This window comes from Microtus ochrogaster, linkage group LG1 (assembly GCF_000317375.1).
Source record: "Microtus ochrogaster isolate Prairie Vole_2 linkage group LG1, MicOch1.0, whole genome shotgun sequence".
Lineage (NCBI taxonomy): Eukaryota > Metazoa > Chordata > Mammalia > Rodentia > Cricetidae > Microtus > Microtus ochrogaster.
Genome location: NC_022027.1, coordinates 16,094,841 through 16,117,251, shown reverse-complemented (window position 1 = coordinate 16,117,251; position 22,411 = coordinate 16,094,841). Strand labels below are relative to the sequence as shown.

Below are 22,411 nucleotides of genomic sequence, written 5' to 3'. Positions count from 1 at the left end.
ACTACATTTTATAATAAGTAAAATATACAAAGAAATCATTATAAATTAGAAATTTTCATTTAGTATTTAGTTCTCAAACACTAAAAGTGTATGCGTATGTACATTTGTGTGCATGTGTTGTGTATGCATAATGAAAAAAAGAAATATTTATCACCAGATTGAGAAAAACATATTAAAACTCCAAAGCTTTTAAGCCAAACACATAGGTTTAATCAATAGACATATTTTTGATACAGTAGATTTGCACCCCGAAAAATGGAGTAGTAGTATGTAACAATAGCTTGACGTTATGATGCACATGGCAGTGTCAGTAGCACCCCAGTCAGTGACTAAGTCCATGCCCTTTCTGTTTCTCACCCTGAAAGCAATTTCAATGAGCCCTATATTGTTATCCTCTCATGACAGATACATTCCAGACTGTAGGACAGAGCGTTGGGCTTGTCTGATTTAGACAGTGATGGAAACATACCTTGTTTTGCAGGATGACTACTATCATGGAGGTAGCCTAGTCAAGGCCTTGCCAATTCCCTCAAAGTAGAGAAAACTGGGAAAACCAGTAAGATAAATATACAGCAATATGATTTCAAGACTGTTACTAAAGCCTTAGATGTAAAAATATTTAACATGGAGTGATTATCAGATTAGGAACACTTAAGAATGTAAAAATGTCCAAGTACATGTATGTACAAATAAATACACACGTACACACATTATGAATTTTATATAGTCTTCAGATTAAACATTTAAAGTGATGGCAAATGATGATTTATTTGAGAAAGCTTCACTGATATTTTTTTTCAAACTTTTATACATTTTGAGTTTTCGGTATGATGTGTTGTCAATGTTCTTTGGTGCTTTTGTAAGCCTATTTAAATAATTTTATTAAGATAACATGGATGAAGCTCATTACTTTAAAAGACTAATATCGGTAACACAGTATTCTATAAAGGTTCCCATGTGAGAAATGAGATATGACTAAATACATTATGTAAGAAAATATCTATTGAATGAAGAGAAAATAGGAGACCTGTGGATCCACAGGAGCTCAATGTCAAAACACGAGTTCAACTGTCAAGCAATAGCTATGTCTTCTCATTCACCTAGATTTGATTGAACAAAACTTAATTTTTTAAATTATATATTCAAATAAATATAAACTTTTTTTGTTTTGGTTTGTTTTTTTTTTTTTTTTTGAGACAGTGTTTCTTTGTGTAGCCTTGGCTATCCTGGAATTCACTCTGTGGACCAGCCTGGCCTCAAATTCATAGAAATCCACCTGACACTGACAATTAATTGGATTGCAAAAACAATCTGGAAGAAGGTAATCTGCATTACCATAGTAATGTGTTATGCAACTGCCAGAATATTCCTTCTATGTGACTTAATGGAGGCACGGTAGGTATTCTAACAGCTGCTGATAGTTGATGGTTTTTCTTTTTCAGAGAACACTCGCCAAATACTCGGTTACAACTTTCATTTCTAATTCTTCCTTTAAAAAATATAACTCATCACATGAGGCCAAATAATTTACAACCCTGAAATTAAGATTCAGAAAGACTAGAAAATATTTTGTCACTTTAGTGACTAATAGAGCCGAGTATATTATTTCTAATAAACACTTGACTTTAAAGAAAGAGGATATCATAACACTAATATTCTCCATTTAATGCCCCTCAATTTATGAGCAAATTTCAAAAAACGGTCTTTCTAATTATAAATCTTATAAATAACTGTTTAATTAAAAGTAAAAGCTAAACACATATTAAAATATAAGTGAAATGCCTGAATTACATTTTTGAAATACTAGTAAGTTTTACACACAGCTCAGCACTTAAGTTTGGAATTGCTTGGTTTGGATAATATAATGATAAGTTTCACGCAAAATTCAAAATAATGCTGTCTTATTACTAAGAATGGTCATCTAGTTTTGAAAAGTTTCTATATCTTGGTGCTGTTCTGCTGCATTATTTGCACTAAAATTAAATGTATACAAAATGAAGTTATGTTTGAAACTTGTCTTAACATATAAGTCACTTTTTGTATTTATCACTTCATAATTTTATTTGTTAATTATTCATTTATTTGTAATGAAAGGATTTGAATTTTATCTTTTACAGTGATAACTTCAAAAAATGATCACATATGACATCTGTGATTTACTTTTTCTTAGTTAGGTTAGGGACATATTAAAATTTTATGCATAAAGGAAAAGACTAAGTGGTATATCCTTTAAATATGTTGTAAAACCCCAAAACTATCAATTTCACTAGCAAACCATTTCCCAACCCAGATTCAACTAATTTATTGTCTCAAATATTATTAGAATTTTAAAGTGCTTGGCAAAAACACAAAAGGATGTTTTACTTATTAAAACACTATACTCTTCCAAAAATTAAAATGGCTCATTAAAGACAATATTGAATAAAATATTTTTTTCAGAGATTGCTCTTTAAATTTTTAAAAGGTTGTAAATTCACACAAACACATGGGTGTATCCCATGCTATCCGATTGCATCAGCACGATTCAGTCCACTTCAAAGGCAATTCAAGCTTTTGCTTGATGTGCAGTTGATATGTTGCATGGAAATACAACACTCACACATCCATGCTGTATATTCTAGACTGACTGTATCTATCCACTTAGGCATGTGAGACTCCCTGGCTTTCCTTCCACCTCCAGGACCTCCAATCCATCTGCTTGCTTTATTCTGTAAAATACATACAGTGTAAACTAATGGCCTTAAACAACTGTATTAAAAACATCCTAACTTCCCTTTTCCATGGTCTTTACGCAAATCTTTTGGTCTTTCTAGTTTTACCCCACCTGCTCCTCTCTGTCCTCCCCCACACAAATACTCTCTTCCTGTCTTCAATTTCTGAAAGATAATCAGGGTTTCTTAACTTTAAGTGCCTCCAAACTTTGCTGACTATTGGAGACCTGCTTCTTTCTCTTGCATATCTGGAAGCTAGCACACTTGGATATTTTTCTGTAACCTAGATTTATCCACCTGAGTGTTCAGAAAGAACTAAATTGTACCTCATTTCCCCATTTACATGATAAGCTAGAGTTTCAATGTGCAATAAGACAACACCTTACAGCTATGTAATATGAGACACATATGAAAAAAATTAAATTCATATATTTAAAGCCATACCAAATACAATCTTTTTAAACTGGATAAACAACTCAAGAATAAAAAGATGCTACTAGAATCATTATGTTTTATTGAGAAAATACACATAGTCTGAAACACCTTCACAAAATTATCACCCTTCTTTGCCTCCTTTTTATTTTCATTATAAATGTAGAGTTGGATTTTACAATACCAAACTTAAGTCTCCATCTCATTATTGCTTTTAAACCTTTTCTTACATTTTCTGCCTTACTTCAACTCACTGGCCTTTCACATAGTATGCTCAATAAAGAACACAGAGCATTAAGATCCTGAGCAATGTGCAATACTCTCCTCTAAGGACACTCACCCTCCCCTTCATTTAACTTATCTCCTACTGCAATCAGCTAGAGCATCTGGCCTAACAGTTTTCTTTGCAAGATGTTCTGTTTATTTAGTTGATGTCTGCTGTGCTGATTAGAGGGGACAGAGAAGCATAAATAATGATGGCTAATGTCTGCTTAATGTTTATTTGGGAATCTGTGGTAACTGTCTCTGTTTTGCTTGCTACAAACTCAAAGGGATGGCTGCTGCATTCCAAAGTCCAGAGGTAAACAATGGGAGTGACAAGTTCTTGTTAAGCAGTTCATGATTCTAGGCTGAGTTACTTTTTCCCCCTCAAGTTTAACATCTATTAAAAGTTGTTTGCAGATTTTAAAGAATTTTTGTTTTTTTCAAACTTTGCAAAGAGCCCACCGCCCCGTGTTACTCTAGAAAGGCAGCAGGGTGTGCGACCTGGTGGTGTTCTGTTTCTCATATAAGTTTGCTTTCCTATTTCATCCTGCTAATTCAAGGCACGCAGTACATTCACAGATGCAAAAAAAAAAAAAAAGTGTCAACTGAAAAGTCTGATCTTTACTTTTTATTATTCTACTGCAATACATTTGGTCACTGTAGTTGAAGACTAGGGATACCTGTTCACAGTTCTCTCACTGGCTAATGATTTTAGAAAAGCTTTTTTCCTTCCTTCCTTCCTTCCTTCCTTCCTTCCTTCCTTCCTTCCTTCTTCACTTCTTTTTTCTTCCATAACTACATTTCATGGAAGAAAATTTTCATAATCTCTTCCAGGTAAAATAATTTCAGAGTCTATGTGAATACTTTATTTTTATACCTTAAAGACTAGAAAATAATCAAACAAACTACTCCTGTAAAAGTCATCTCTTACAATTTTCATGATTATCATTCCTGTCACAGTAGAATAATAGTATCCAATCTACAGACAGCAAAGTGAATAGTAGGTCCACAAAAGAAAATTAGTGCCATTCTATCCTTAGTTGCAGCTCTAATGAGTAAAAGGGTCATTGGATTATTATAGCATTATCTAAGAAAGAGTCATCTTCTTACAGATTTTACAAATTTGCAATCATCAGCTCCAATAAAAAAAATTGAAAATGATATCATCAAACTACAGTACAGAATTATTGCTAATAACATGCCTTTCTCTGGTACTTTAGGGTTTTTTCTGCTTTCTTTAAAGCCCTTGTCCCCAGCATGTGACTACTTGTTTGTCGGTTGTTGGTTAAATGGCATCAGAAGCTGAGACAATGGGGATGTTCTATGGGGAACTCACCAAGGCCAGCTGGCCTGGGTCTGGAAAAGCCTGGGATAAAACTGGACTCTCTGAACATAGCGGACAATGAGGACTACTAAGAACTCAAGAACAATGGCAATGAGTTTCTGATCCTACTGCACACACCGGCTTTGTGGGAACCTAGGCAGTTTGGATGCTCAACTTGCTAGACCTGGATGGATGTGGAGGTTCCTTGGACTTCCCACAGGACAGGGAACCCTGATTGCTTTTCGGGTTGAGGAGGGGGGGGGACTTATTTGGGGGAGGGGGAGGGAAATGGGAGGCGGTGGCGGGGAAGAGAGAGAAATCTTTAATAAATAAATAAATTTAAAAAAAGAAGTGGAATTCATTATATCTGATAGTCTATTCTTTCATGAATGTTGATAACGAAAATGGGAAATTGCCATGAAAACTTGGAGGTTAATATTTTCATTAATATGGCACAGGCTTTTTTTATGGGCCACTTTTCAATGAGTATTTATATGAGCAAGTAGTAAAATTTTTATTTACCAAGAGATGTTTCACGGTGTAACCCCACTGTCATTTGTTCTAGAACAAAGAGTCATAAGTGATAGTCCACAGAAATCCAGCTTCTATTGAAGTTCTGCAAATATCCTAATGGCACTGTTCTTCCCAAAACATTTAATTAGGTGCAAATATTTTTAAGCATGAGAAACACACACACACACACACGCGCGCGCGCGTGCGCGCGCGCGCGCACAGTACCAGTGAATGTTCACTAACTAAAAGCTTTTCACTCTGTTCAAAAGAATGGACTCTGTTTCTGAGCAGAGACATGCCATTGTTTCTTTCATTAAGAGTCAATGCAGTTCAGCTAGTCAGTCCCCATGGCCAGGAACCAAACCTCAGAGTTCTGATTTGCCATTAAGCCACACTGAAGAGATGGGAGCAATAATTATCTATTTGCTGACAAAAAATACTTTTCCTTCCCAGAATGTCTTGCTTTCCAGGCAGTTGGTAAGGCCCTCCACGAGTTTCTGTTTGGAGTCCTAACCTTCAGGATCCTGAAGCTAAAACTCATTATTTTCTTCCTTCTTTTCCTCTCCTGTCTCTTTATTTCTGCATTTGTCTAGATCTTAAGCATTTCTTTTCAGGTACTTTAGGATTTTTTACTCTTTCTTTAAAGCCCTCATGCCCATGACATGGCTGCTTGTCTGCCATGTGGTATTTATAAATGGCATAATTTACTCTATACCACTCTCCATTCTCTGGCAGTTCCTGCAATTTACAGCTTGAGTTCCCTGGAAGTTCTCTTCTGAACTCTAATAAAACTGTTCTCAAGCTTTTATGGTTTTTGTTGTTGTTCTTAAATTCTTGTATTAAGAAACCCGTATTGGACTTTGATTTTTCCCATTAACATATGGCACCCCAGGTAACACACACATCTGAATCTCACACACACACACACACACACACACACACACACACATCTGAATACATAACACACACCCACACAACACACACACAGTGTTATGTATATATACATACATAACAACACTTCAAAATTACAGCAGTTTTTCTTTTTAAATAAGTGTTTTTGAAGATTTATGCAGCAAGTCTGTGGCAATATAAGGTAATTAATTGCATGATCATAGTAGTCCATGCCACTGAGTAAAAGCAAGTTCTCAGATTCCTACTTGAGGGAACGGCTCTAGAGACAAAAGTTAGTACCTTCATTCACACAGACAAGTCATTCTCAACTAACAGCATCTCCACTGTACAGATGACGAATCGTACTTCTGTCAGTCACTGGCAAAGCTGAAGCAAAATGCCAATTTCTAAACTCTCTAGTCTTCCATGTTTTATCAAAATCCAGAAATGACACTAAAGGTGATGTCCAAGAGACTTAGGTTTATGCAGCAGGTGAGTGTGTAAAGGGGTGTTCAATGCAAAAGCTCCCTGGGTTCATTCTGCTCATTACCATACTAAATGGGCGATATTGGATACTCTACTCATGGCTTATGCCTTCAATAGCGGTGAGAAACAAAGCAGACAGACGTTTCTTGTTCTTTTAAAAATTTACCTAAGAGTCCTATACTTAACGCGATACCTAAAGAGCAATGGTTTGCGGTCTGAATATCAAGAAATCAGAGGGGGACATGCATATACTCATGCAACTTAGTCAACAACAGTTGGTAATACAGAAAAAAACAATGTATATAGGCACTGGAGTGTTTGAGAAAATTAAGTCAAGCACTGAAATTACCACATGGAAGAGTTTCATTAAGATGATATAGGTTTACAATATATAAATCACCCTTGAAAATAGAAGTCCTGAGCAGGGTCAGGGCAAAGGCATGTGGCATGAAAACTGTACTCTGCCAGAAAATTAATTAAATTTCACAGCTTCAGAAAGCCCATATATTCTGTGCCGGCCCTCACTGAGAGTTAGATGTGCAGGGCCTCTGAGAGCGTGTTGTAATCTACTCATAAATAGAACTCGCCGAGGGACATTGACAGCAGTTTGGCATTAAACAAGAGTACATAAGCGAGGAGCGTACTTTGTAGTCGCTTTTCTTAGCACAGCTCTGACAGCACATGCCTTACCCAGGTTTTATTCTTATTTTGCTCTAGTTTGACCTCTGTGAAACTTATTGTTATAGATGAGCTCATATTATTATCAGATAGGTCAATAATTTGAACTCAGAGAATCTTCTTTTTTCTCTACTTAATACTATCAACTTAAGAATATTATTTTCTTACTGCTAAATTTACTTGGTTTTTGGTAAAGGTTTACTTTAATAAAGATCGAGTTCGTTCAAAAACTCTTTTTGCTTCTAAATTTTATGCTTGTGTTCAATCTATTTAATTATTGCCTACAGTAACATACATACGTGAAAATTCTGTCCAAAGACTTACATAGTTATAAACTCTGTTTCTTTTTCAAGCCTGAAGACATTGCAATGAAATTACTAGACACTTCCAATAGATTGTATATTAGTATAAAAGAGGATTGCCCATCCTGAATTTCTTGTTTTATGAAAAAAAGAACATTTTGATTTAAAGGAGAAAATGATAACAACCAGAACACTAGAAGGATCTGCAACCAAGTAATGACAATATTAAAATGGCTGAGCTGTCAACCAGGGAAAAGTATATGGAGAGACAGAAATGTCTAGACATTTTGACGTAGTGTCAGTCTGAATTTAAATCCGAAAATACTTTCATTTGGAAAAGACCACTTGTTTTTCCTTTTCCCAAAGGGAGTATCAATAAACAGATACAAGTCAAAGGGAGGTAGATTTCAGCTCAAAAAATACCCAGGAGTGGGGGATGGAGTGTGGCAAAGGGACAAAGAGAGGGAGAGGAGGAGAGAGGAGAAAAGGTGGAGAACTGAAATATGCTAAAGTAGAGTGGGCTACCTTTATGTTTTGCGTCACTGAGATTATTCATGCACACAGGAGAAAACCTCACAGATAGATAGGGAGGATATATGCCTAATCTAATACTGGATTTGTACACCACTGGTCTTACTGGTCACTTTTAAAATTGTATCAGTAATAACAGACAAACAAACATGTATCCTATGCACCAGTCACTCCACACACAAACTGGTCTGTCCGTCTATGGATCTAACATGTTGAATTCATTCAATTTGCACTTATCGGTAGAATGTGGTGAGGTGAGAGATTTAGACATACACCTTACTTTTCTCTTGTCCTATTTCAACTGTATTCTCTTGGGTCAATATTTTAAATTCAAAATGCACAGCTCAAAATTAATGCATTTGGCCTTATCACACTCAGAAGTGTTGTTCCCACAAAAGTAGTCATCCCAGACATTTAGAGCAAAGATTTTTTTTTAAATAAAGGAAATATCAGTGCATAAATAATACTCCTCTTTCCCAGTCCCACTGATTTGTTTTACTTTACAATATTTAAGTTTGTTCAGTATTTATTTTTCAGTAACATTTTCTTCATTAAAAATTTATTTTAAATTTAATACATTTTTTTTTTGTTTGAGACAGGGTTTCTCTGTAGCTTTGGAGCCTGTCCTGGAACTAGCTCTTGTAAACCAGGCTGGCCCTGAACTCACAGAGATACACCTACCTCTGCCTTCCAAGTGTTGGGATTAAAGACATCTACCACCCCTACCAGCTAATTTTAATAATTTTTTAGAACTTTCTGATTCTTTCTATAAAAGATAATTTTCTCTCCCTGCTTCAATCACTAAATCTAAATTTTAAGTTTCCTTTCTTCTAAAAATATATATTCATAAGTTTATTTTCATATTGGTATACATTTCCTTCATATAATGTAAGGTATAATTTTTGTGGTTTATACCTTTCAAATCTATTAAACCTTTCTTGAAATTTTAGCTTTCATAAGATATAAGAATGTTGGGTTCTTTTCTATCATTTTATTTGGTAAATTTGTGGAATTAAATAATCATTTTGTGTATGTGTGATAATTTCACACCTTTAAAGAAGTATAAATGCTAAAACTGAAGGAATATATTAATTATATCTTGAAAAAAATATATTGAGTAACCTCAGAAATTAATAAAGGCCAAAAGTCACAATCTACTGGAAATATGAAAGAAACAGTAATATATAGGAATGTAAATGAGGAAAAAACTTTTGTTTATGTGAGGGCAAACAAAATGACTGCTCTTCAGGGATGGGTGAATGTCTGTCCTGTAGAAATATAAAGGTCATTGTGACATGGCATGGGATGTATCAGAAACTACTCAAAATACTCCTTACTTTAAGAGAATCCTGAATGACCTTGGTTACTTAGAACATCACAGATAGACCTTTTTATAAGTAATACATTTATGTAGATAAATTTAGGAGAAAATAGAAGCCAACATTCTGACATAGTGACCTCTAAATAGGCTGTAACGCACATTTTCCCAATAGGCATTGATGAAATGTTCTTTACATAAAGTGATCCAACTACACAAACACATGTGGACATGAGCAACAGAATCTGTAGAGTAAGATGTGGTGGCCAGAGATTTTGTGTATTCAGATCAAAGTCACTAAGACATAAAGAATAAAAGCATGGGCACAGGACGAATTCTGAAGGGTAACAAAGCCGTGATCATTTGATAGGAAGCCATATGCTTTTAATTAAAGATTAATCATCTAACCTGAGATTCATTACCTTTCCAGATTTGCTGACATTTTAACATACTTAGAGACAGTGAAACAACTCTTCATGATCTCTGAAATCCAGCTAAACGTGTGTAACTAGAAGTGATTTGCTCTCTTAGTACATGTCTGGTCTAAGAACTGTATACACAGTTTTTCCACACACAACACACTGAAAGACACTCTCGTTTTTCCTTAAAGACCTCTGCCTACAATCTTCCTAGCCCAAAGGTAGGATTCTGTTCACACATCTCAAAGAATCAGAGAAAGCCACAACAAGCCTGTGCAGGAGCCAGGCAGGCGAGTTCCACCAGTGGAAGAGGAAATCAAGACAACAGGCGTTGCCCCTGAATGACTAAGAGCTTATGTTTTATTGGTCATGACTCTGCTAGACTCATGCCCTGGGGGTTCAGTTCCTTTCAAAATGTAACACTCTGAATTCAGGCTATCTTGGGACAGCTTGAACGCAACAATCTCTTCCATCTTCCTCAAATGCCACCAGATGAGTTGACAAAAAATAGAAGCTTTCCTGGTAGTAATTAGCAGGCACTATACTTTCACATCAGAGTGGCAGTTTTGAAATAGATTCAGATATGTGTGGTCTGACTTACACCTAAGATTTTATAACCCAGTGAACAAGTATTAAAGTGAATGCTATCATTTTGTACAATGCCTCTAAAATGCAAATCAGACTGAATTCTGAATTAAAATCCATAATGTGTTTTTATTTTCCTCTTAATGTATGGAATCAGTATTTGTAGAATGCTGAAAGCGACAACTGATAAATGCAGGATCATTCCTCTCCAATTGGTTGAACATAACACCCTTTTGAGAATAATATCAATAAATCTTCTGTATTCTATATAAAAAAAAGATCTGCAACTTTGGAGGGAATTCTGCGATGAGCCATGTTTGATATGTAAAGAGAAAACACACCCAACCCTCTTCTGTTTTTACGCTCTGTGTAGTGGATAATGGTGTCGTCTAAGTGTAAAGAGAGACAGAGCTGCGGTGGAATGCTCGGAAGCGGGGCAGCTGAGAACCGCCATACCTGTTGATTAATGGAGAGGCCTTAACAGCACTCTTCTTCCATGCGTCTTGCCATGAGGAAAGGGAAGGAAGGGAAAGGTAGTGATGGCAGCAACACCTGGGGAAGGGAGATGGTGAAATATGTAAAGGGAAAATCAGCAGTGGCTGCACCCGGTGTCCATCCACAGACTGTGGTATCCATTCACAGACTGTGTCAACAAAACCATTTCCAAAAACTTAGTTTCTGCTTTCTTTCCTTTAAAGAATATAAATCTCAAGAATAATGCTAACAAACTAGGTTATTTTGGGTTTTTCTTTTTTCGTTAGTGGGTTTTTTTTTTTGTTTGTTTTTCTTACAGGCATTCTCTGCATAGCTCTGGCTGTCTTGGAACTTGCTCTGTAGACCATGTAGGCCTCTGCCTCCAGAGTGTGGCTATTCATCATGACTTTATGTCCTAATCTCACATTTCAGATAAACAGAGTAGCTTAAAGCCATACATTAGGACATGGATTTCTAAAATAGGAAAAACAATTATAGGATGACATTCACACAGAGGCTTTCCAATAGTCAGGGTTATGTTACCTCTGTCTGCTGCCACTACCCAGTTGATACCCAACTGACACAAAAAGGGCTTCTTTTTCTTGTTCTCCTAAGGATACACAACTTTAACATCAAAACAACTTCTTTAACTTAATAGAAAAGCTATTTAGTTTAGTAGCAGTCCACAAACTTTGTGAGGTCAATCCAACGAAATTTGTCAAAATATTCATTCTTAATATATTAAACATTATTTGTGGTTCGTGATAGTTTCAGTAAATAGAGTTATATAGAAAAAAAGAAATATTTTAAAAGAGTTGATATTAATAAATTATTTGTACTTTAATTATAATTATTTTAATACCAGTGTATGAAATAAATCTACACATGAAAAGCAAGACTTGCTACACACATTATCTCTGTTTGGTTTTTAAAGACATCTTTGATTTTTTATGTTTATATTCAGTTGAGAACTACACAAGAAGTGTATCTTTTGAATAGTTTATTTAACGAAGTTTAGACATTGTAAAAGTTAACTTGCACATTTAAATGCATTTATTACGGAACTGTAAAATAAAAAGCTAGATCTATAAAAAAATTGCCCAAGAATTAGAAATAGCAGTTAATTTTCCTTTATATAAAAAATAAGTTGACTCACAGAAAAATATTTCTTAGTGTATTTATGACCAAAAGGCAGCAACATTGTTGAAGTTTTCTTGTAAAGACAAGGATTTGCGCAACGATGTGTTTGCATTCTTGTTTCTAAAAGTAATTTCAACTTTTAATCCCAATGTTTAGGAAAGCTGCTATCAGAAAAATCTTTGAGGTTTGGAACACAGTAATCCTTTTGGTCTTTTCATGATCCTGTTAGACAGTATGTCTCAAAATGTTCCAGTTTCTTTACATCTTTTATCTCTGACAAACTTCTGATTGGCCTTCCTTTCTCTTTAACAGGAAACACCTAAAGCTTAGGCAATAGTATTAGTCAGTTCTTAAATTGAGAAATCTTGGAAACTAATTCCTATCATCAGAGATTAACATCACAGCAATCTGGAGGTAGAAGTACTATGTAGGCCTGTTGAATCAAAAGAAACATCTCCACACTACAAACTCAATTATCTGATGGGCCATACTCTTTTCCTGATGTTTGGTCATGATTCTTACTTGTAACTATTGTGTATTTAATTTAAAATATCACTCCGCAAAGCATTTTTAAGTTTAAATTACTTTCAAAAATTAAAACCTACAAAGTCCAGTAATAAATATTTTTTAAATTAAACCAAACTATTCACATATTTAAATACTACTGGGTGATTATTTTAGGATCAGAAAATGCTTCAACTTTGGATGAATAAAATGTGGGAATCTTGCAAGCCAAGAAAAAAAAATAGAATCCACATGCTCTGAGTTTGCAGCCAGACGGTTACATTTAATGTGGTGAAATAGACTGTTTTGAGAATAGATCCCTAATACATTAAAGTTTTCAGTGATAATTAAATCTTTGTTTGGTCTAAGGAAATGTATGTGTTTATATATTATCGATTGTATAGTTGAAACTTTTCAGAGATAAGAAAGTAACTTCGGTAAATGTACGTACACTAAAAGAGAGGAATACTTATATTACAACTGATCAAGTCAAGTACAATAATTTTATAAATAGCTGTGTAGAACTGAATATAGAAGTTTCTCAAGCAAGAGAAATAAAAACTGCTAATTTGAAGGTAGGGATCAAGGTAATGAAAGAATCTTTGCTATTAGTTAGGCATTCCTGGTAGAAATTATGTTCATGAAGAATGATACAATCTAGATTTCATGTAGGGATAAGAAGAAAGGGATGGGTTGTCACTTTCATGAATACAAGAATTTTGGTGGGAAGTTGATCTTTTCTATAGAGAGACACTGACATCTGTAATGATGCTGTAAGAGTGTTAGGAACTTTCACAAAATATAGTAACATGTAAAACACTATCCAAAAGGCCATTAACTCTGATTCTTGGACCTTCTAAATGCAGAAAAATGTATGTCCTTGCTTGCAAGGTTAGTATTTCTTAGGTGTTGTGACTGGTTTCTGTGTGCTTTAGTGAATTAAACTCAGGAAGCTCTGGTGATCTTTAAGGGCAAAGCAGAACACAAATGTTATCTTCCAAGTGACTGAAAATTATGGACAAAGTATCAAAAGTGGTGGGGCGTTAGAAGAAAAGAGATTGATGGAATACACTTGATTGACAATATACACACTGAGCTGCCTTCTAAACATTGAGGAAAGTGGGGACAAAAGGTTGGACTTAAGAAACAAGGTTAAGGGTGCTCATAAAAATATCAGGGAGGTTGTGGAGTTCTCTAAGCCGATATGGACCTTGTGATGGGGAAAGCTGTGGAAGTATGGGTAGTGTAGAAGAAATACAGAATAAGATGTGACAAGGATGTGACTTAATCTGTGTGAGTCCTGTCCTTCGCCTGATTCTCTGGATTTGTTTCTAATAGCCTGGTGTACGTGGAACAATGATAGGCATGGAAGACCCACAGATTCTAGTTATCGGAACTATTTTCTTTAGACTGTTGGTGACACAAGCCTGAAAAATAAATTTTCTGTGGGAATTGGAAAACAGATATTTTTGTTGTGTTTTTCTAAGTTGTTCTATTGCTCATAAAGATTTAGGAGTCAGATATTGGGGTAAAAACCTGATAGGTCTAAGAAGCACCAAGGAGCCTCCAGCTAACCTTCTCTCTACACTCCCTAGACCAAAAATGAAGCCTCCCAAACCCACAAATCTCCAAGTCCCTCTAATCTTTTCTGGCCTTTCTCTTTCTGGGTGTTTGCTCCTTTGATACTCTATGATTAAGTCCTGCCAACTACTTGCTGGATCCACCTCGATTCCACTTTATTAATATAGTCACAGGATGTCATTGTACAATCAAATATCCTGCAACATATTTTAGTTCTAGATCTGAGTAAAACACTTCACCGTCAGTTGCTTCCAGCCACAGATTACCCAGTGTATTCTTTACCTGATACCATGTTTTAGGTTATGAGATATTTTGGGTTTTCTCTCATCTTATGTCTTGGTAATAGCTGCTGAATAATATGAAGAAGGTTACCTTTGCAATCATAATTATAGCATCTGTTGAATTGTGGGTAGGGCTAGAGTATATAGAGGGTGGACCACATTCATTCACTTTAACCATGTAATTAGGAACCTCCTTCAGTGGCAACCAAAATACATTCACTAATTTTTATTTAACTAAAAATGTTCTTCATTGATTTTCTTTAATGTTATGCATGATTTTTTCAAAATTAATTCTCATAATGACAATTAAAGTACTGTCATGAACAACTTTGAGATTTATTATTATAAAATTTTCTTAGGTGATAATTTTATTAATATTTGAAGATTAAGTACACACAATACATTTAAAAAATTCTAGACCTGGTGCATAGATCAGCAACAGGTTTTGGTATGCATTATGGCTTCCAGTTTAGTGTTGCTATGAGATTTCTGAGTGTGCAAACAAGTTAATCTGTTTCTTGTGTCTTCTCTTGAGCTAATATCATTCTGTTATTTTTCAGTTCCAGTGTTTAGTTTCCATTTTATCTTATTATGTTTTGTGTAGCATAAGTTCTAGTAGGTCTTAATAATAAAGTCCTGGAGTCAGATATTGGGGAAAATGCTGAGACATCAAAGAGATAAAGGAACAAAACGACAGCCACCTTACCTCTCATCTTCCCATGTGAAAAGAGACTGACTGGTGTTTCCTCATTTTTTCTCTCTGCTCAGCCATATCACTTCCTGTCTGTCTGTACAGACCTCCAGACCTCTTTGGTTAGCTAGTGGCTAGCTCTGCCTTCTGATCTTCAGGCAAGCCTTATTTGTACAAACAAGATATCACCAGAATTTTGTTATATTAATACATTTTATTATTATCTCGTAGATGCTTGTTCTTTTGTTTTGTTTTGTTTTATTTGTTTGTTTTGGTTTTGTTTTTTTGATTTTTCGAGACAGGGTTTCTCTGAAGCTTTTTTTAAATATTTATTTATTTATTTATTTTGGGTTCCTGTCTTGGAACTAGTTCTTGTAGACCAGGCTGGCCTCTAACTCACAGAGATCCACCTGCCTCTGCCTCCCGAGTGCTGGGATTAAAGGCATGCGCCTCCACCACCCGGCATGTTTTTGTTTTTGCACAAAACTGATGACCTAAGTACTTGTTTATAACTTATTTAATGTGGTGAATTACGTTTGCTGATCATTTTATTTTAATACATGTATTATTTTGAAAAAATCCACTTATTTCCATGCTCCAAATTTTACATTTTAACTGAATTTTTCTCATCTTATCCTAAACTTGTTATTTTATTATTATTATTATATTTACTTATATATTATGTATTATTGATTTTTTACAGACAGGTTTCTCTGTGCAGCTGTGATTTTCATAGAACCTGCTCTGTACACCAAGCTTGTCTCAAACTCACAGAGATCCACCTGTCTCTGCCTCCCAAGTGCTGAGACTAAAGCTATGTGCCACCACTGCCCGGCAATACTTGGTATTAGTTTAAACAGTCAATATAATACTGCTTGAGACTTTTCTGGAACACTTAAAATACTACTGATGATATCATCTGTTTGATAATTCAATTTGGTCTTTCAAGGTTTCATCAGCACTCAGTGTGTTCTAGGCCGTGCCCTAGCAAGTGGGTTTTATGACTAGAATACACTTTAGAAACTAATCTGCACTGAGTGTTTGTGCTTATCTGGGGTTGGCTATTGATATTCACTACATTCTGAATTGAAAGTAGTACACTCTAAATAGTTATAAGTGTGTTTGAAAATAGCCACAAAATTTTATATATATATATATATATATATGCATAGAGACAGATATTTTATGAAACACTCCCATATTTTAAGACATAAAATGAAAGACATTGTTTTATTCTTTGTGTAACTCTTAATAACTATTTTGTTACAGGAAGGATGCATTCCTTTTCCTAGTCTTTATTCAGCATGTTGCAATGTTAGAGAGTCAGATAATTGATAGTGCAGAGGCAAAAACTCTCTGAAATGAGAGAAATGAAAATTACAGCTTCAGACAGCTTCTCTTATGCATGAATGAATGAGAGTTAGAGTGAATTCCTAACATTATCACGGAAATGGACTTGAATCTTGAAGATTTGACGCTATAGTCTGAAAATGTCCAGACTATGCCTCTTTAATATTGAGCTGATTAAAAAGAGTGATAATTATAAAAATACAGTGTCTGCTTATAGGGGCCATATTCTAGCAAGATAAATGATAGATGTTAAGATGGTGTGATAGTGAAGGAGTACATGCTAAAACAGAGATGCAATATGTAGGGTTCAGGAACTCTTAATTACATCAACATTTAAAGAATTGGTAAAAATATAAAGAAATACAGGTGTAGATCTTAAGAACCATTGCCGTGAGAGGCAGGCAAGGCTAGAATTGAAATGAAATATATATTTTTTCACATGGAACAATTAGTTGTGATAATATAAAGGGTGAGTGGCATATGCCAAAAAAAAAAAAAAAAGAATGAACGGTTGCCATTAGAGTACACTTAGGCAGAAGGAACAGGAGGAAAGCAACAAAATAAATGCAAATTGCAGAAGTGAATCACTTCTGGTCAAGAAGCTCAATATGGTGACGAGTGAATTTTAAAACAGAAATACGATGATAGAAAATGAAGTATCTAGAAAAAAAAAAAAAAAAAAAAAAAGAAAAAAAAAGATGAAGTATCTAGAAAACCACAGCTGAGAACCTTTTCATATGCAGATATTCCCAACTCTTTCCCCCAAACCACTATCACCCCAACCAGTTTAACCCAGACAGTAAACAAAATACAGTTGAAAAATGTATGTTGACATTACCATACACTACAGAATGAAATTCATATAGGAAAACATAGATAGTGGAGGCAGTTCTTAAATCACAAGTCTAAGCAACTCTTCCATGTCTTAGACTTAAAAAAAAAAAATGACCCTTAAAGTTGTCTTTTATTTTGGTCTCTGTGTTAATAATAAACAAATGAGTAGAAAAGTGGGTAAAAAGTATATAATTAGTTGTGTAATGTCAAATAATAATTAATTTGCGTTAGGATTAAAGATCTCCTCAAGGGAGAATTAGTCATAAAAATATATGTATGCCTGTGCATCATTGCGTGCCTGGTACCCTCAAGGATTATAGAAGGACGTCGGAACCCCTGGAAGTAGAATTGTAATGGGTTCTGAACTGCCCTGTGGACACCATGTGTTGAATTTGAATCTTCTGCAAGTATAATAACTGTTTATAATTACTCAGGCATCTCTCCAGCCACATACATTTTAAGGGTATAGTAAAAAAATAATTGTATCACAGTTATCCCTCACTCTAAATTGGGTAGTACAGGTTTGTGATGAACAGAGATGTAAGAAAACTAACTTTACAATTACAAAACAAATTTTTTCAAAGACATCCTTTATGGCAGTTAACAAAGAGATGAAAGAAATTGTACTTCTCAGAGAAGAACAGTCTTTAAATGTAAAGTACACTCTTCAGCAAAATGCTTGGAATTAACCTGTACCCTTTCAAAAGACAATCTACTTCATGGTAATTAGTACTTCTGAGTAAATTCTCTATCAGCACAATTAGACTAAGTAAACTCAAGTGCAAGCAAAGAAAAAAAAAGTTGGTGGGGAATTGTAGATAAAACCTAGATCTAGATAGCAATGTTTTATTCAGGTTTCAAGAAATTTTAGTGACCATCCATTATATACTAGATAATATCCTAGTAGTTGGAGATACTATGTTGAGCAAGATACTTTAAGATGTTCATCCTTACATTAATGCATTCTAAAGTTAAAAGGTCTGATACTGAATAACTGCATACATACATGTATGTACCAGCCATCCTACCAACATATCTAAAAATAGTTTTCAAAAGAATTTTTTAATTATAAAATAAGTATTTTATAATCATTCACACCTTGGTTTTATATATAATGACAATTTAGACTATAAAAATAGTGGTTGTCTTGTTTATGTTTTTATGCCTATAGCATACATATTCTAGATCTCACAGTTAGCTCAAGATAAGCAGTTGTGATCACCTGAGAACTTGCATTTCTACCTCTCCAGAGTGATTGCTTTGAAGCACATTTTGGTACAAATGACATGTAGTAACAGCTACGATTACTACACTGAGACGTAAAACCTAACTCAATCTATCCTTCTCCAATTGTTCATTCCTAGAACTTCATTGGCTTTCAGCTTTTCTTTGACATATCTCACTTTTGCAACTAATATTTTGTTACCTACCTCCTCCTAGCAACAACTACTATAGTTTAACCCCGCTAAAGCAAACAACAGCTGTCAATTCTGAGTCCATTACACTACATAACCACAGGAATCCACTCAGAATCAGGAAGTGTTTCCTTCGTAGAGAAAGGCTTAGGTCTTGGATACAATCAGCAGAAGCTACGCAAAGGCATTTTGAGTTTACCCAAGTGAAAATGAAAACAAAATGGAAGGTTTCCTTTGTAAAGCAGAAATAACTCCACTCAGCACTGTTATTTATATTCTTCAAACCTCAAGGAATGATTATTCATAGATCTGCAGAATGGGAGCGAATCACAACATTCTGTTCACCCAATCCTTCACTCGAAATACTCAGCCCGCTGTTCGTAGTTAATGCATTTTAATTTATTTTTAAAATACAAGTTGTTCTTTGGCTACGAAGCATCTCAGACACTCGCTAAAACTTTTTTAAAATTATTTCCCCCTCAACCTGTTCACATACACCCAAACAGATAAGCAATATGCTCAGGGCTGGAATTCAGCTAACACATAGACCACCTTTTTCAATACTATAATTTAAATTACATGAAATAAAATAGTAACTTTGGGCAATGCTGCTCCTTCAAATCATATATCTCTTTTTCATTATGTATGTATGTATTCATAATGTTTTATTTCGAGCCTATAAAATATGGTATACTCTTGAGAAATCTGACAGATGATAAATCTGCAGAAGGGGAGGCCATGTGCATGTGTTTTCATACTTCCTCATAACTGCTGAATTCTTTGTATTTCAATCAGCTGTCTTCACTGGTGGATGATCAGCAAATTTAATAAACAGCAGATTGGTCTAGTAATGTATGGGGAAGACCTATTCCTCCCCCCTCCACCCGTTCTACTTACATGCTCTTTTATATTCTTGTTAAGTAAAGCATTTCCTGGATGGAGAGAACTTGAAAACAAGCCATATGTCACATGAATTCCACTGTAAAAAAACAATAGCTGGGTTTATTTTAAGAATAGTGTAAAAGAAGAAACGGCATTTTTGTCTTTTAAACTCTGTTTGTACATTATGCACAAAATTTTCATGGTTTGCTGTTGCACATTTTTTACTGTGTTAAAAATATAACTTTATGAAGTTTTACATTCTGTGGCTAAGTAATTCTCAGTCTTTAAAACATTCATTTTGAATAGCCACTAATGTCTTATGTTCGGCAGTGTCAGGGATCAAACATAGACCCGTAGAAATGCTAGGCAAGTGGTCTACCACTGAACAACATTCCAAACTATTAAAGAGAGTTTAATCTTAAAAAGCTTAACTTATAATCCTATTTTCAATTCAAATATTACTGACCAAATACATTAGACTTCACTCTGGGAGTTTCAATCAAACTTCTGAAAATCTGATGACAGAAACAAAAATAAAAGCAAGGCAAGAAGAAAAGTCCTGAGAAGTTTAACAGTTTTCAGCTACACATTTTAATTCTCTTTTATTTCACTATGTTTTTAATTTAAATAGACTTTCAAAATTCAGATTATGCTTTAATTACATTTCTCCTCTCCCTTCCCTCCCTGCAAACAATCCCTTAAATACTTTCAAATTCATAACCTCTGTTTTTACTAATTGTTATTGCATGCATACACACACACACACATACAAGCAAACACATGTATTCCTAACTGTAACTGTTCATCTGTATAATACTGCCTGTATATATGTCTCAGGGCTGAGGGTTTGAGCAGTGTGTGGCTCCTCCCTGGGGAGGCCCATCTCTCTTGTTTCCAGCATTCTGTGGTTGCTATGTTTCTTTGTGTAGCGTTGAAGCCTCATGCATGGGCTTTTCTCCATTCAGTTTGTCATGTGCATTGGTGTGATATAGCTCATGTTTAGGCAGTCATGTTGCTGAGACTTAATGTGTGTAGCTTCTGGTGTTAGTAGAAGACACAGTCTCACAGCAAACTCCCTGATCCTAAAATAGATATTTCATTTTGTCCCTCTCCCTTACTTCTTTCTGACCCCTCTCAGCTACCCTCCCTCAAACCCCTCCCATATAACCATTCCTCAAGTATATTGTAATGGTCTAATTTCTGGTAGAAGACAGAATAATTTAAGCATATTTCAATAGTTAAATGCGTAGAGAATACTGACACAATCCTGAGTCCTGTTGCCTGCCATACCAAGCTGTCATAGGTCCTAGACTCAGATTCCAGGCCATATCATCAACTTTGACCTAGTTTCCCTCTGTTATGAATTCAATTAAAAATCCTACTCTAAACAAACAAATCCATTTCTATCCAATATCAGAAGTGGATGAGGAAATCAATCAAAAGCAGTCTAGCTGTAAAATGTTATCTTCAGTGAAAGAGAAATGCTTCAGAAATAAATGCTTATTTTAAGGTTTCCTACATCAAATTCAGATTTGCACAGCCAGGTCAAGCATGATTAGAAATGCCAAGGGCATAAATCTGGATGGGTACCTGCTTTGCAGATATTGCAGCAGCATCCTGTTTTACTAGGCATCACTGGACTATTCTCCAACATGTATATTAGATTCCTTTATAGAGACGATCATGTTCCTACAAGCCATAATTTCAATAAATCATACGATATATAACTTTCATTCTCACATTTACATTACCAAGTATTTTATGAAGCAATTTTCCTAGGCATGGCGGTGAGACAGATCAATGCTGTAAATAAATAAATAAGTACTATTTCAACATTAAACTTTTACCTCCATAGAAAAATAACTGCTGGAATCTTCCAAGAATGCAATTCACTATTAAGGAGAAGTCAGTGAACAGTTGGGTCTCTCTTGATTTGCATCCACAAAGGATTATTACCAGAAATATCCAAAGGACTTTATTATAGCAAGCACTGCCGAAGCCAAGGACAGTTATGGCTGGCTTCCAGTGCTAAGAAAAGGAGCATAAAAACTAATATACTGCAATACAGAAATGGTTATAATGAATAACTGGTGCTTTTACATTGGATTATCAGAGGTTTTTACAGAAACTTGATATACAAACTCTCTATACACATCCATCTGAAGACAAGAGGCTTCGTTGCTGTTTCTGAGATGTGTTCATTTTAGGACTGCCAAGTCTAAGCACTTTCTTAAACTTGTATTTAAGAAAACTAAATCTCTAAAAAAGAGCATTGGGTATACAGGGTATTTAAAATGAAAAAAATGGTTGAGATCATCCAGTGAACTAGCTCTGAAGCAATATTCTCAATATTTAAAAATATCCTTATACATTAGCAAACATACAATAAGGCATGTTATTCTTAATGGGGGAAAACACCATAGAAAGGGTTAGGAAAACAAATCTTTAGATTAAATCTTACATGTTTTTGTTAGCATTTTAGCTAAAAGGTTGTATCACATACCACGTTGGTATTTTAAATAAAAGATACATAGTATTCAAGGTGCATATAATACAAACTTTCAAACTGTAATGGAACAACCTTTTCCTCTAAAGTCTCTAACATCTTTAAATATACAAATTTCTGTATGGTAGCAGACTGTCACATCTACAGTATACAAAGCCAGTGACTTCCACTGACCACTTCCACAATAAAATTACTTTTTAACATATTAATTGTTATTTCTGAGATAGGTTCTAACATGTTTAGTCTGGACTCTGTGTGTGTGTGTGTGTGTGTGTGTGTGTGTGTGTGTGTGTTTCCAC

The 22,411-nt window shown here is 34.9% G+C and overlaps 1 protein-coding gene across 6 annotated transcripts in view; it reads right to left on the bottom strand.

Moving 5' to 3' along the window:
* Nucleotides 1-22,411, bottom strand: part of Pcdh7 (protocadherin 7) — a 409,507-nt gene that overhangs the window by 167,217 nt on the left and 219,879 nt on the right. For 2 of the 6 annotated variants that reach the window (XM_026785254.1, XM_026785255.1), the window contains exon 3: nucleotides 10,911-11,006. The exons of the other annotated variants lie outside the window; for them this stretch is intronic. In XM_026785254.1, the coding sequence (XP_026641055.1) occupies nucleotides 10,918-11,006 (89 nt within the window). In that variant the 3' untranslated portion in view covers nucleotides 10,911-10,917. The remainder of the gene's footprint in view (nucleotides 1-10,910; nucleotides 11,007-22,411) is intronic. 6 annotated transcript variants of the gene reach the window in all.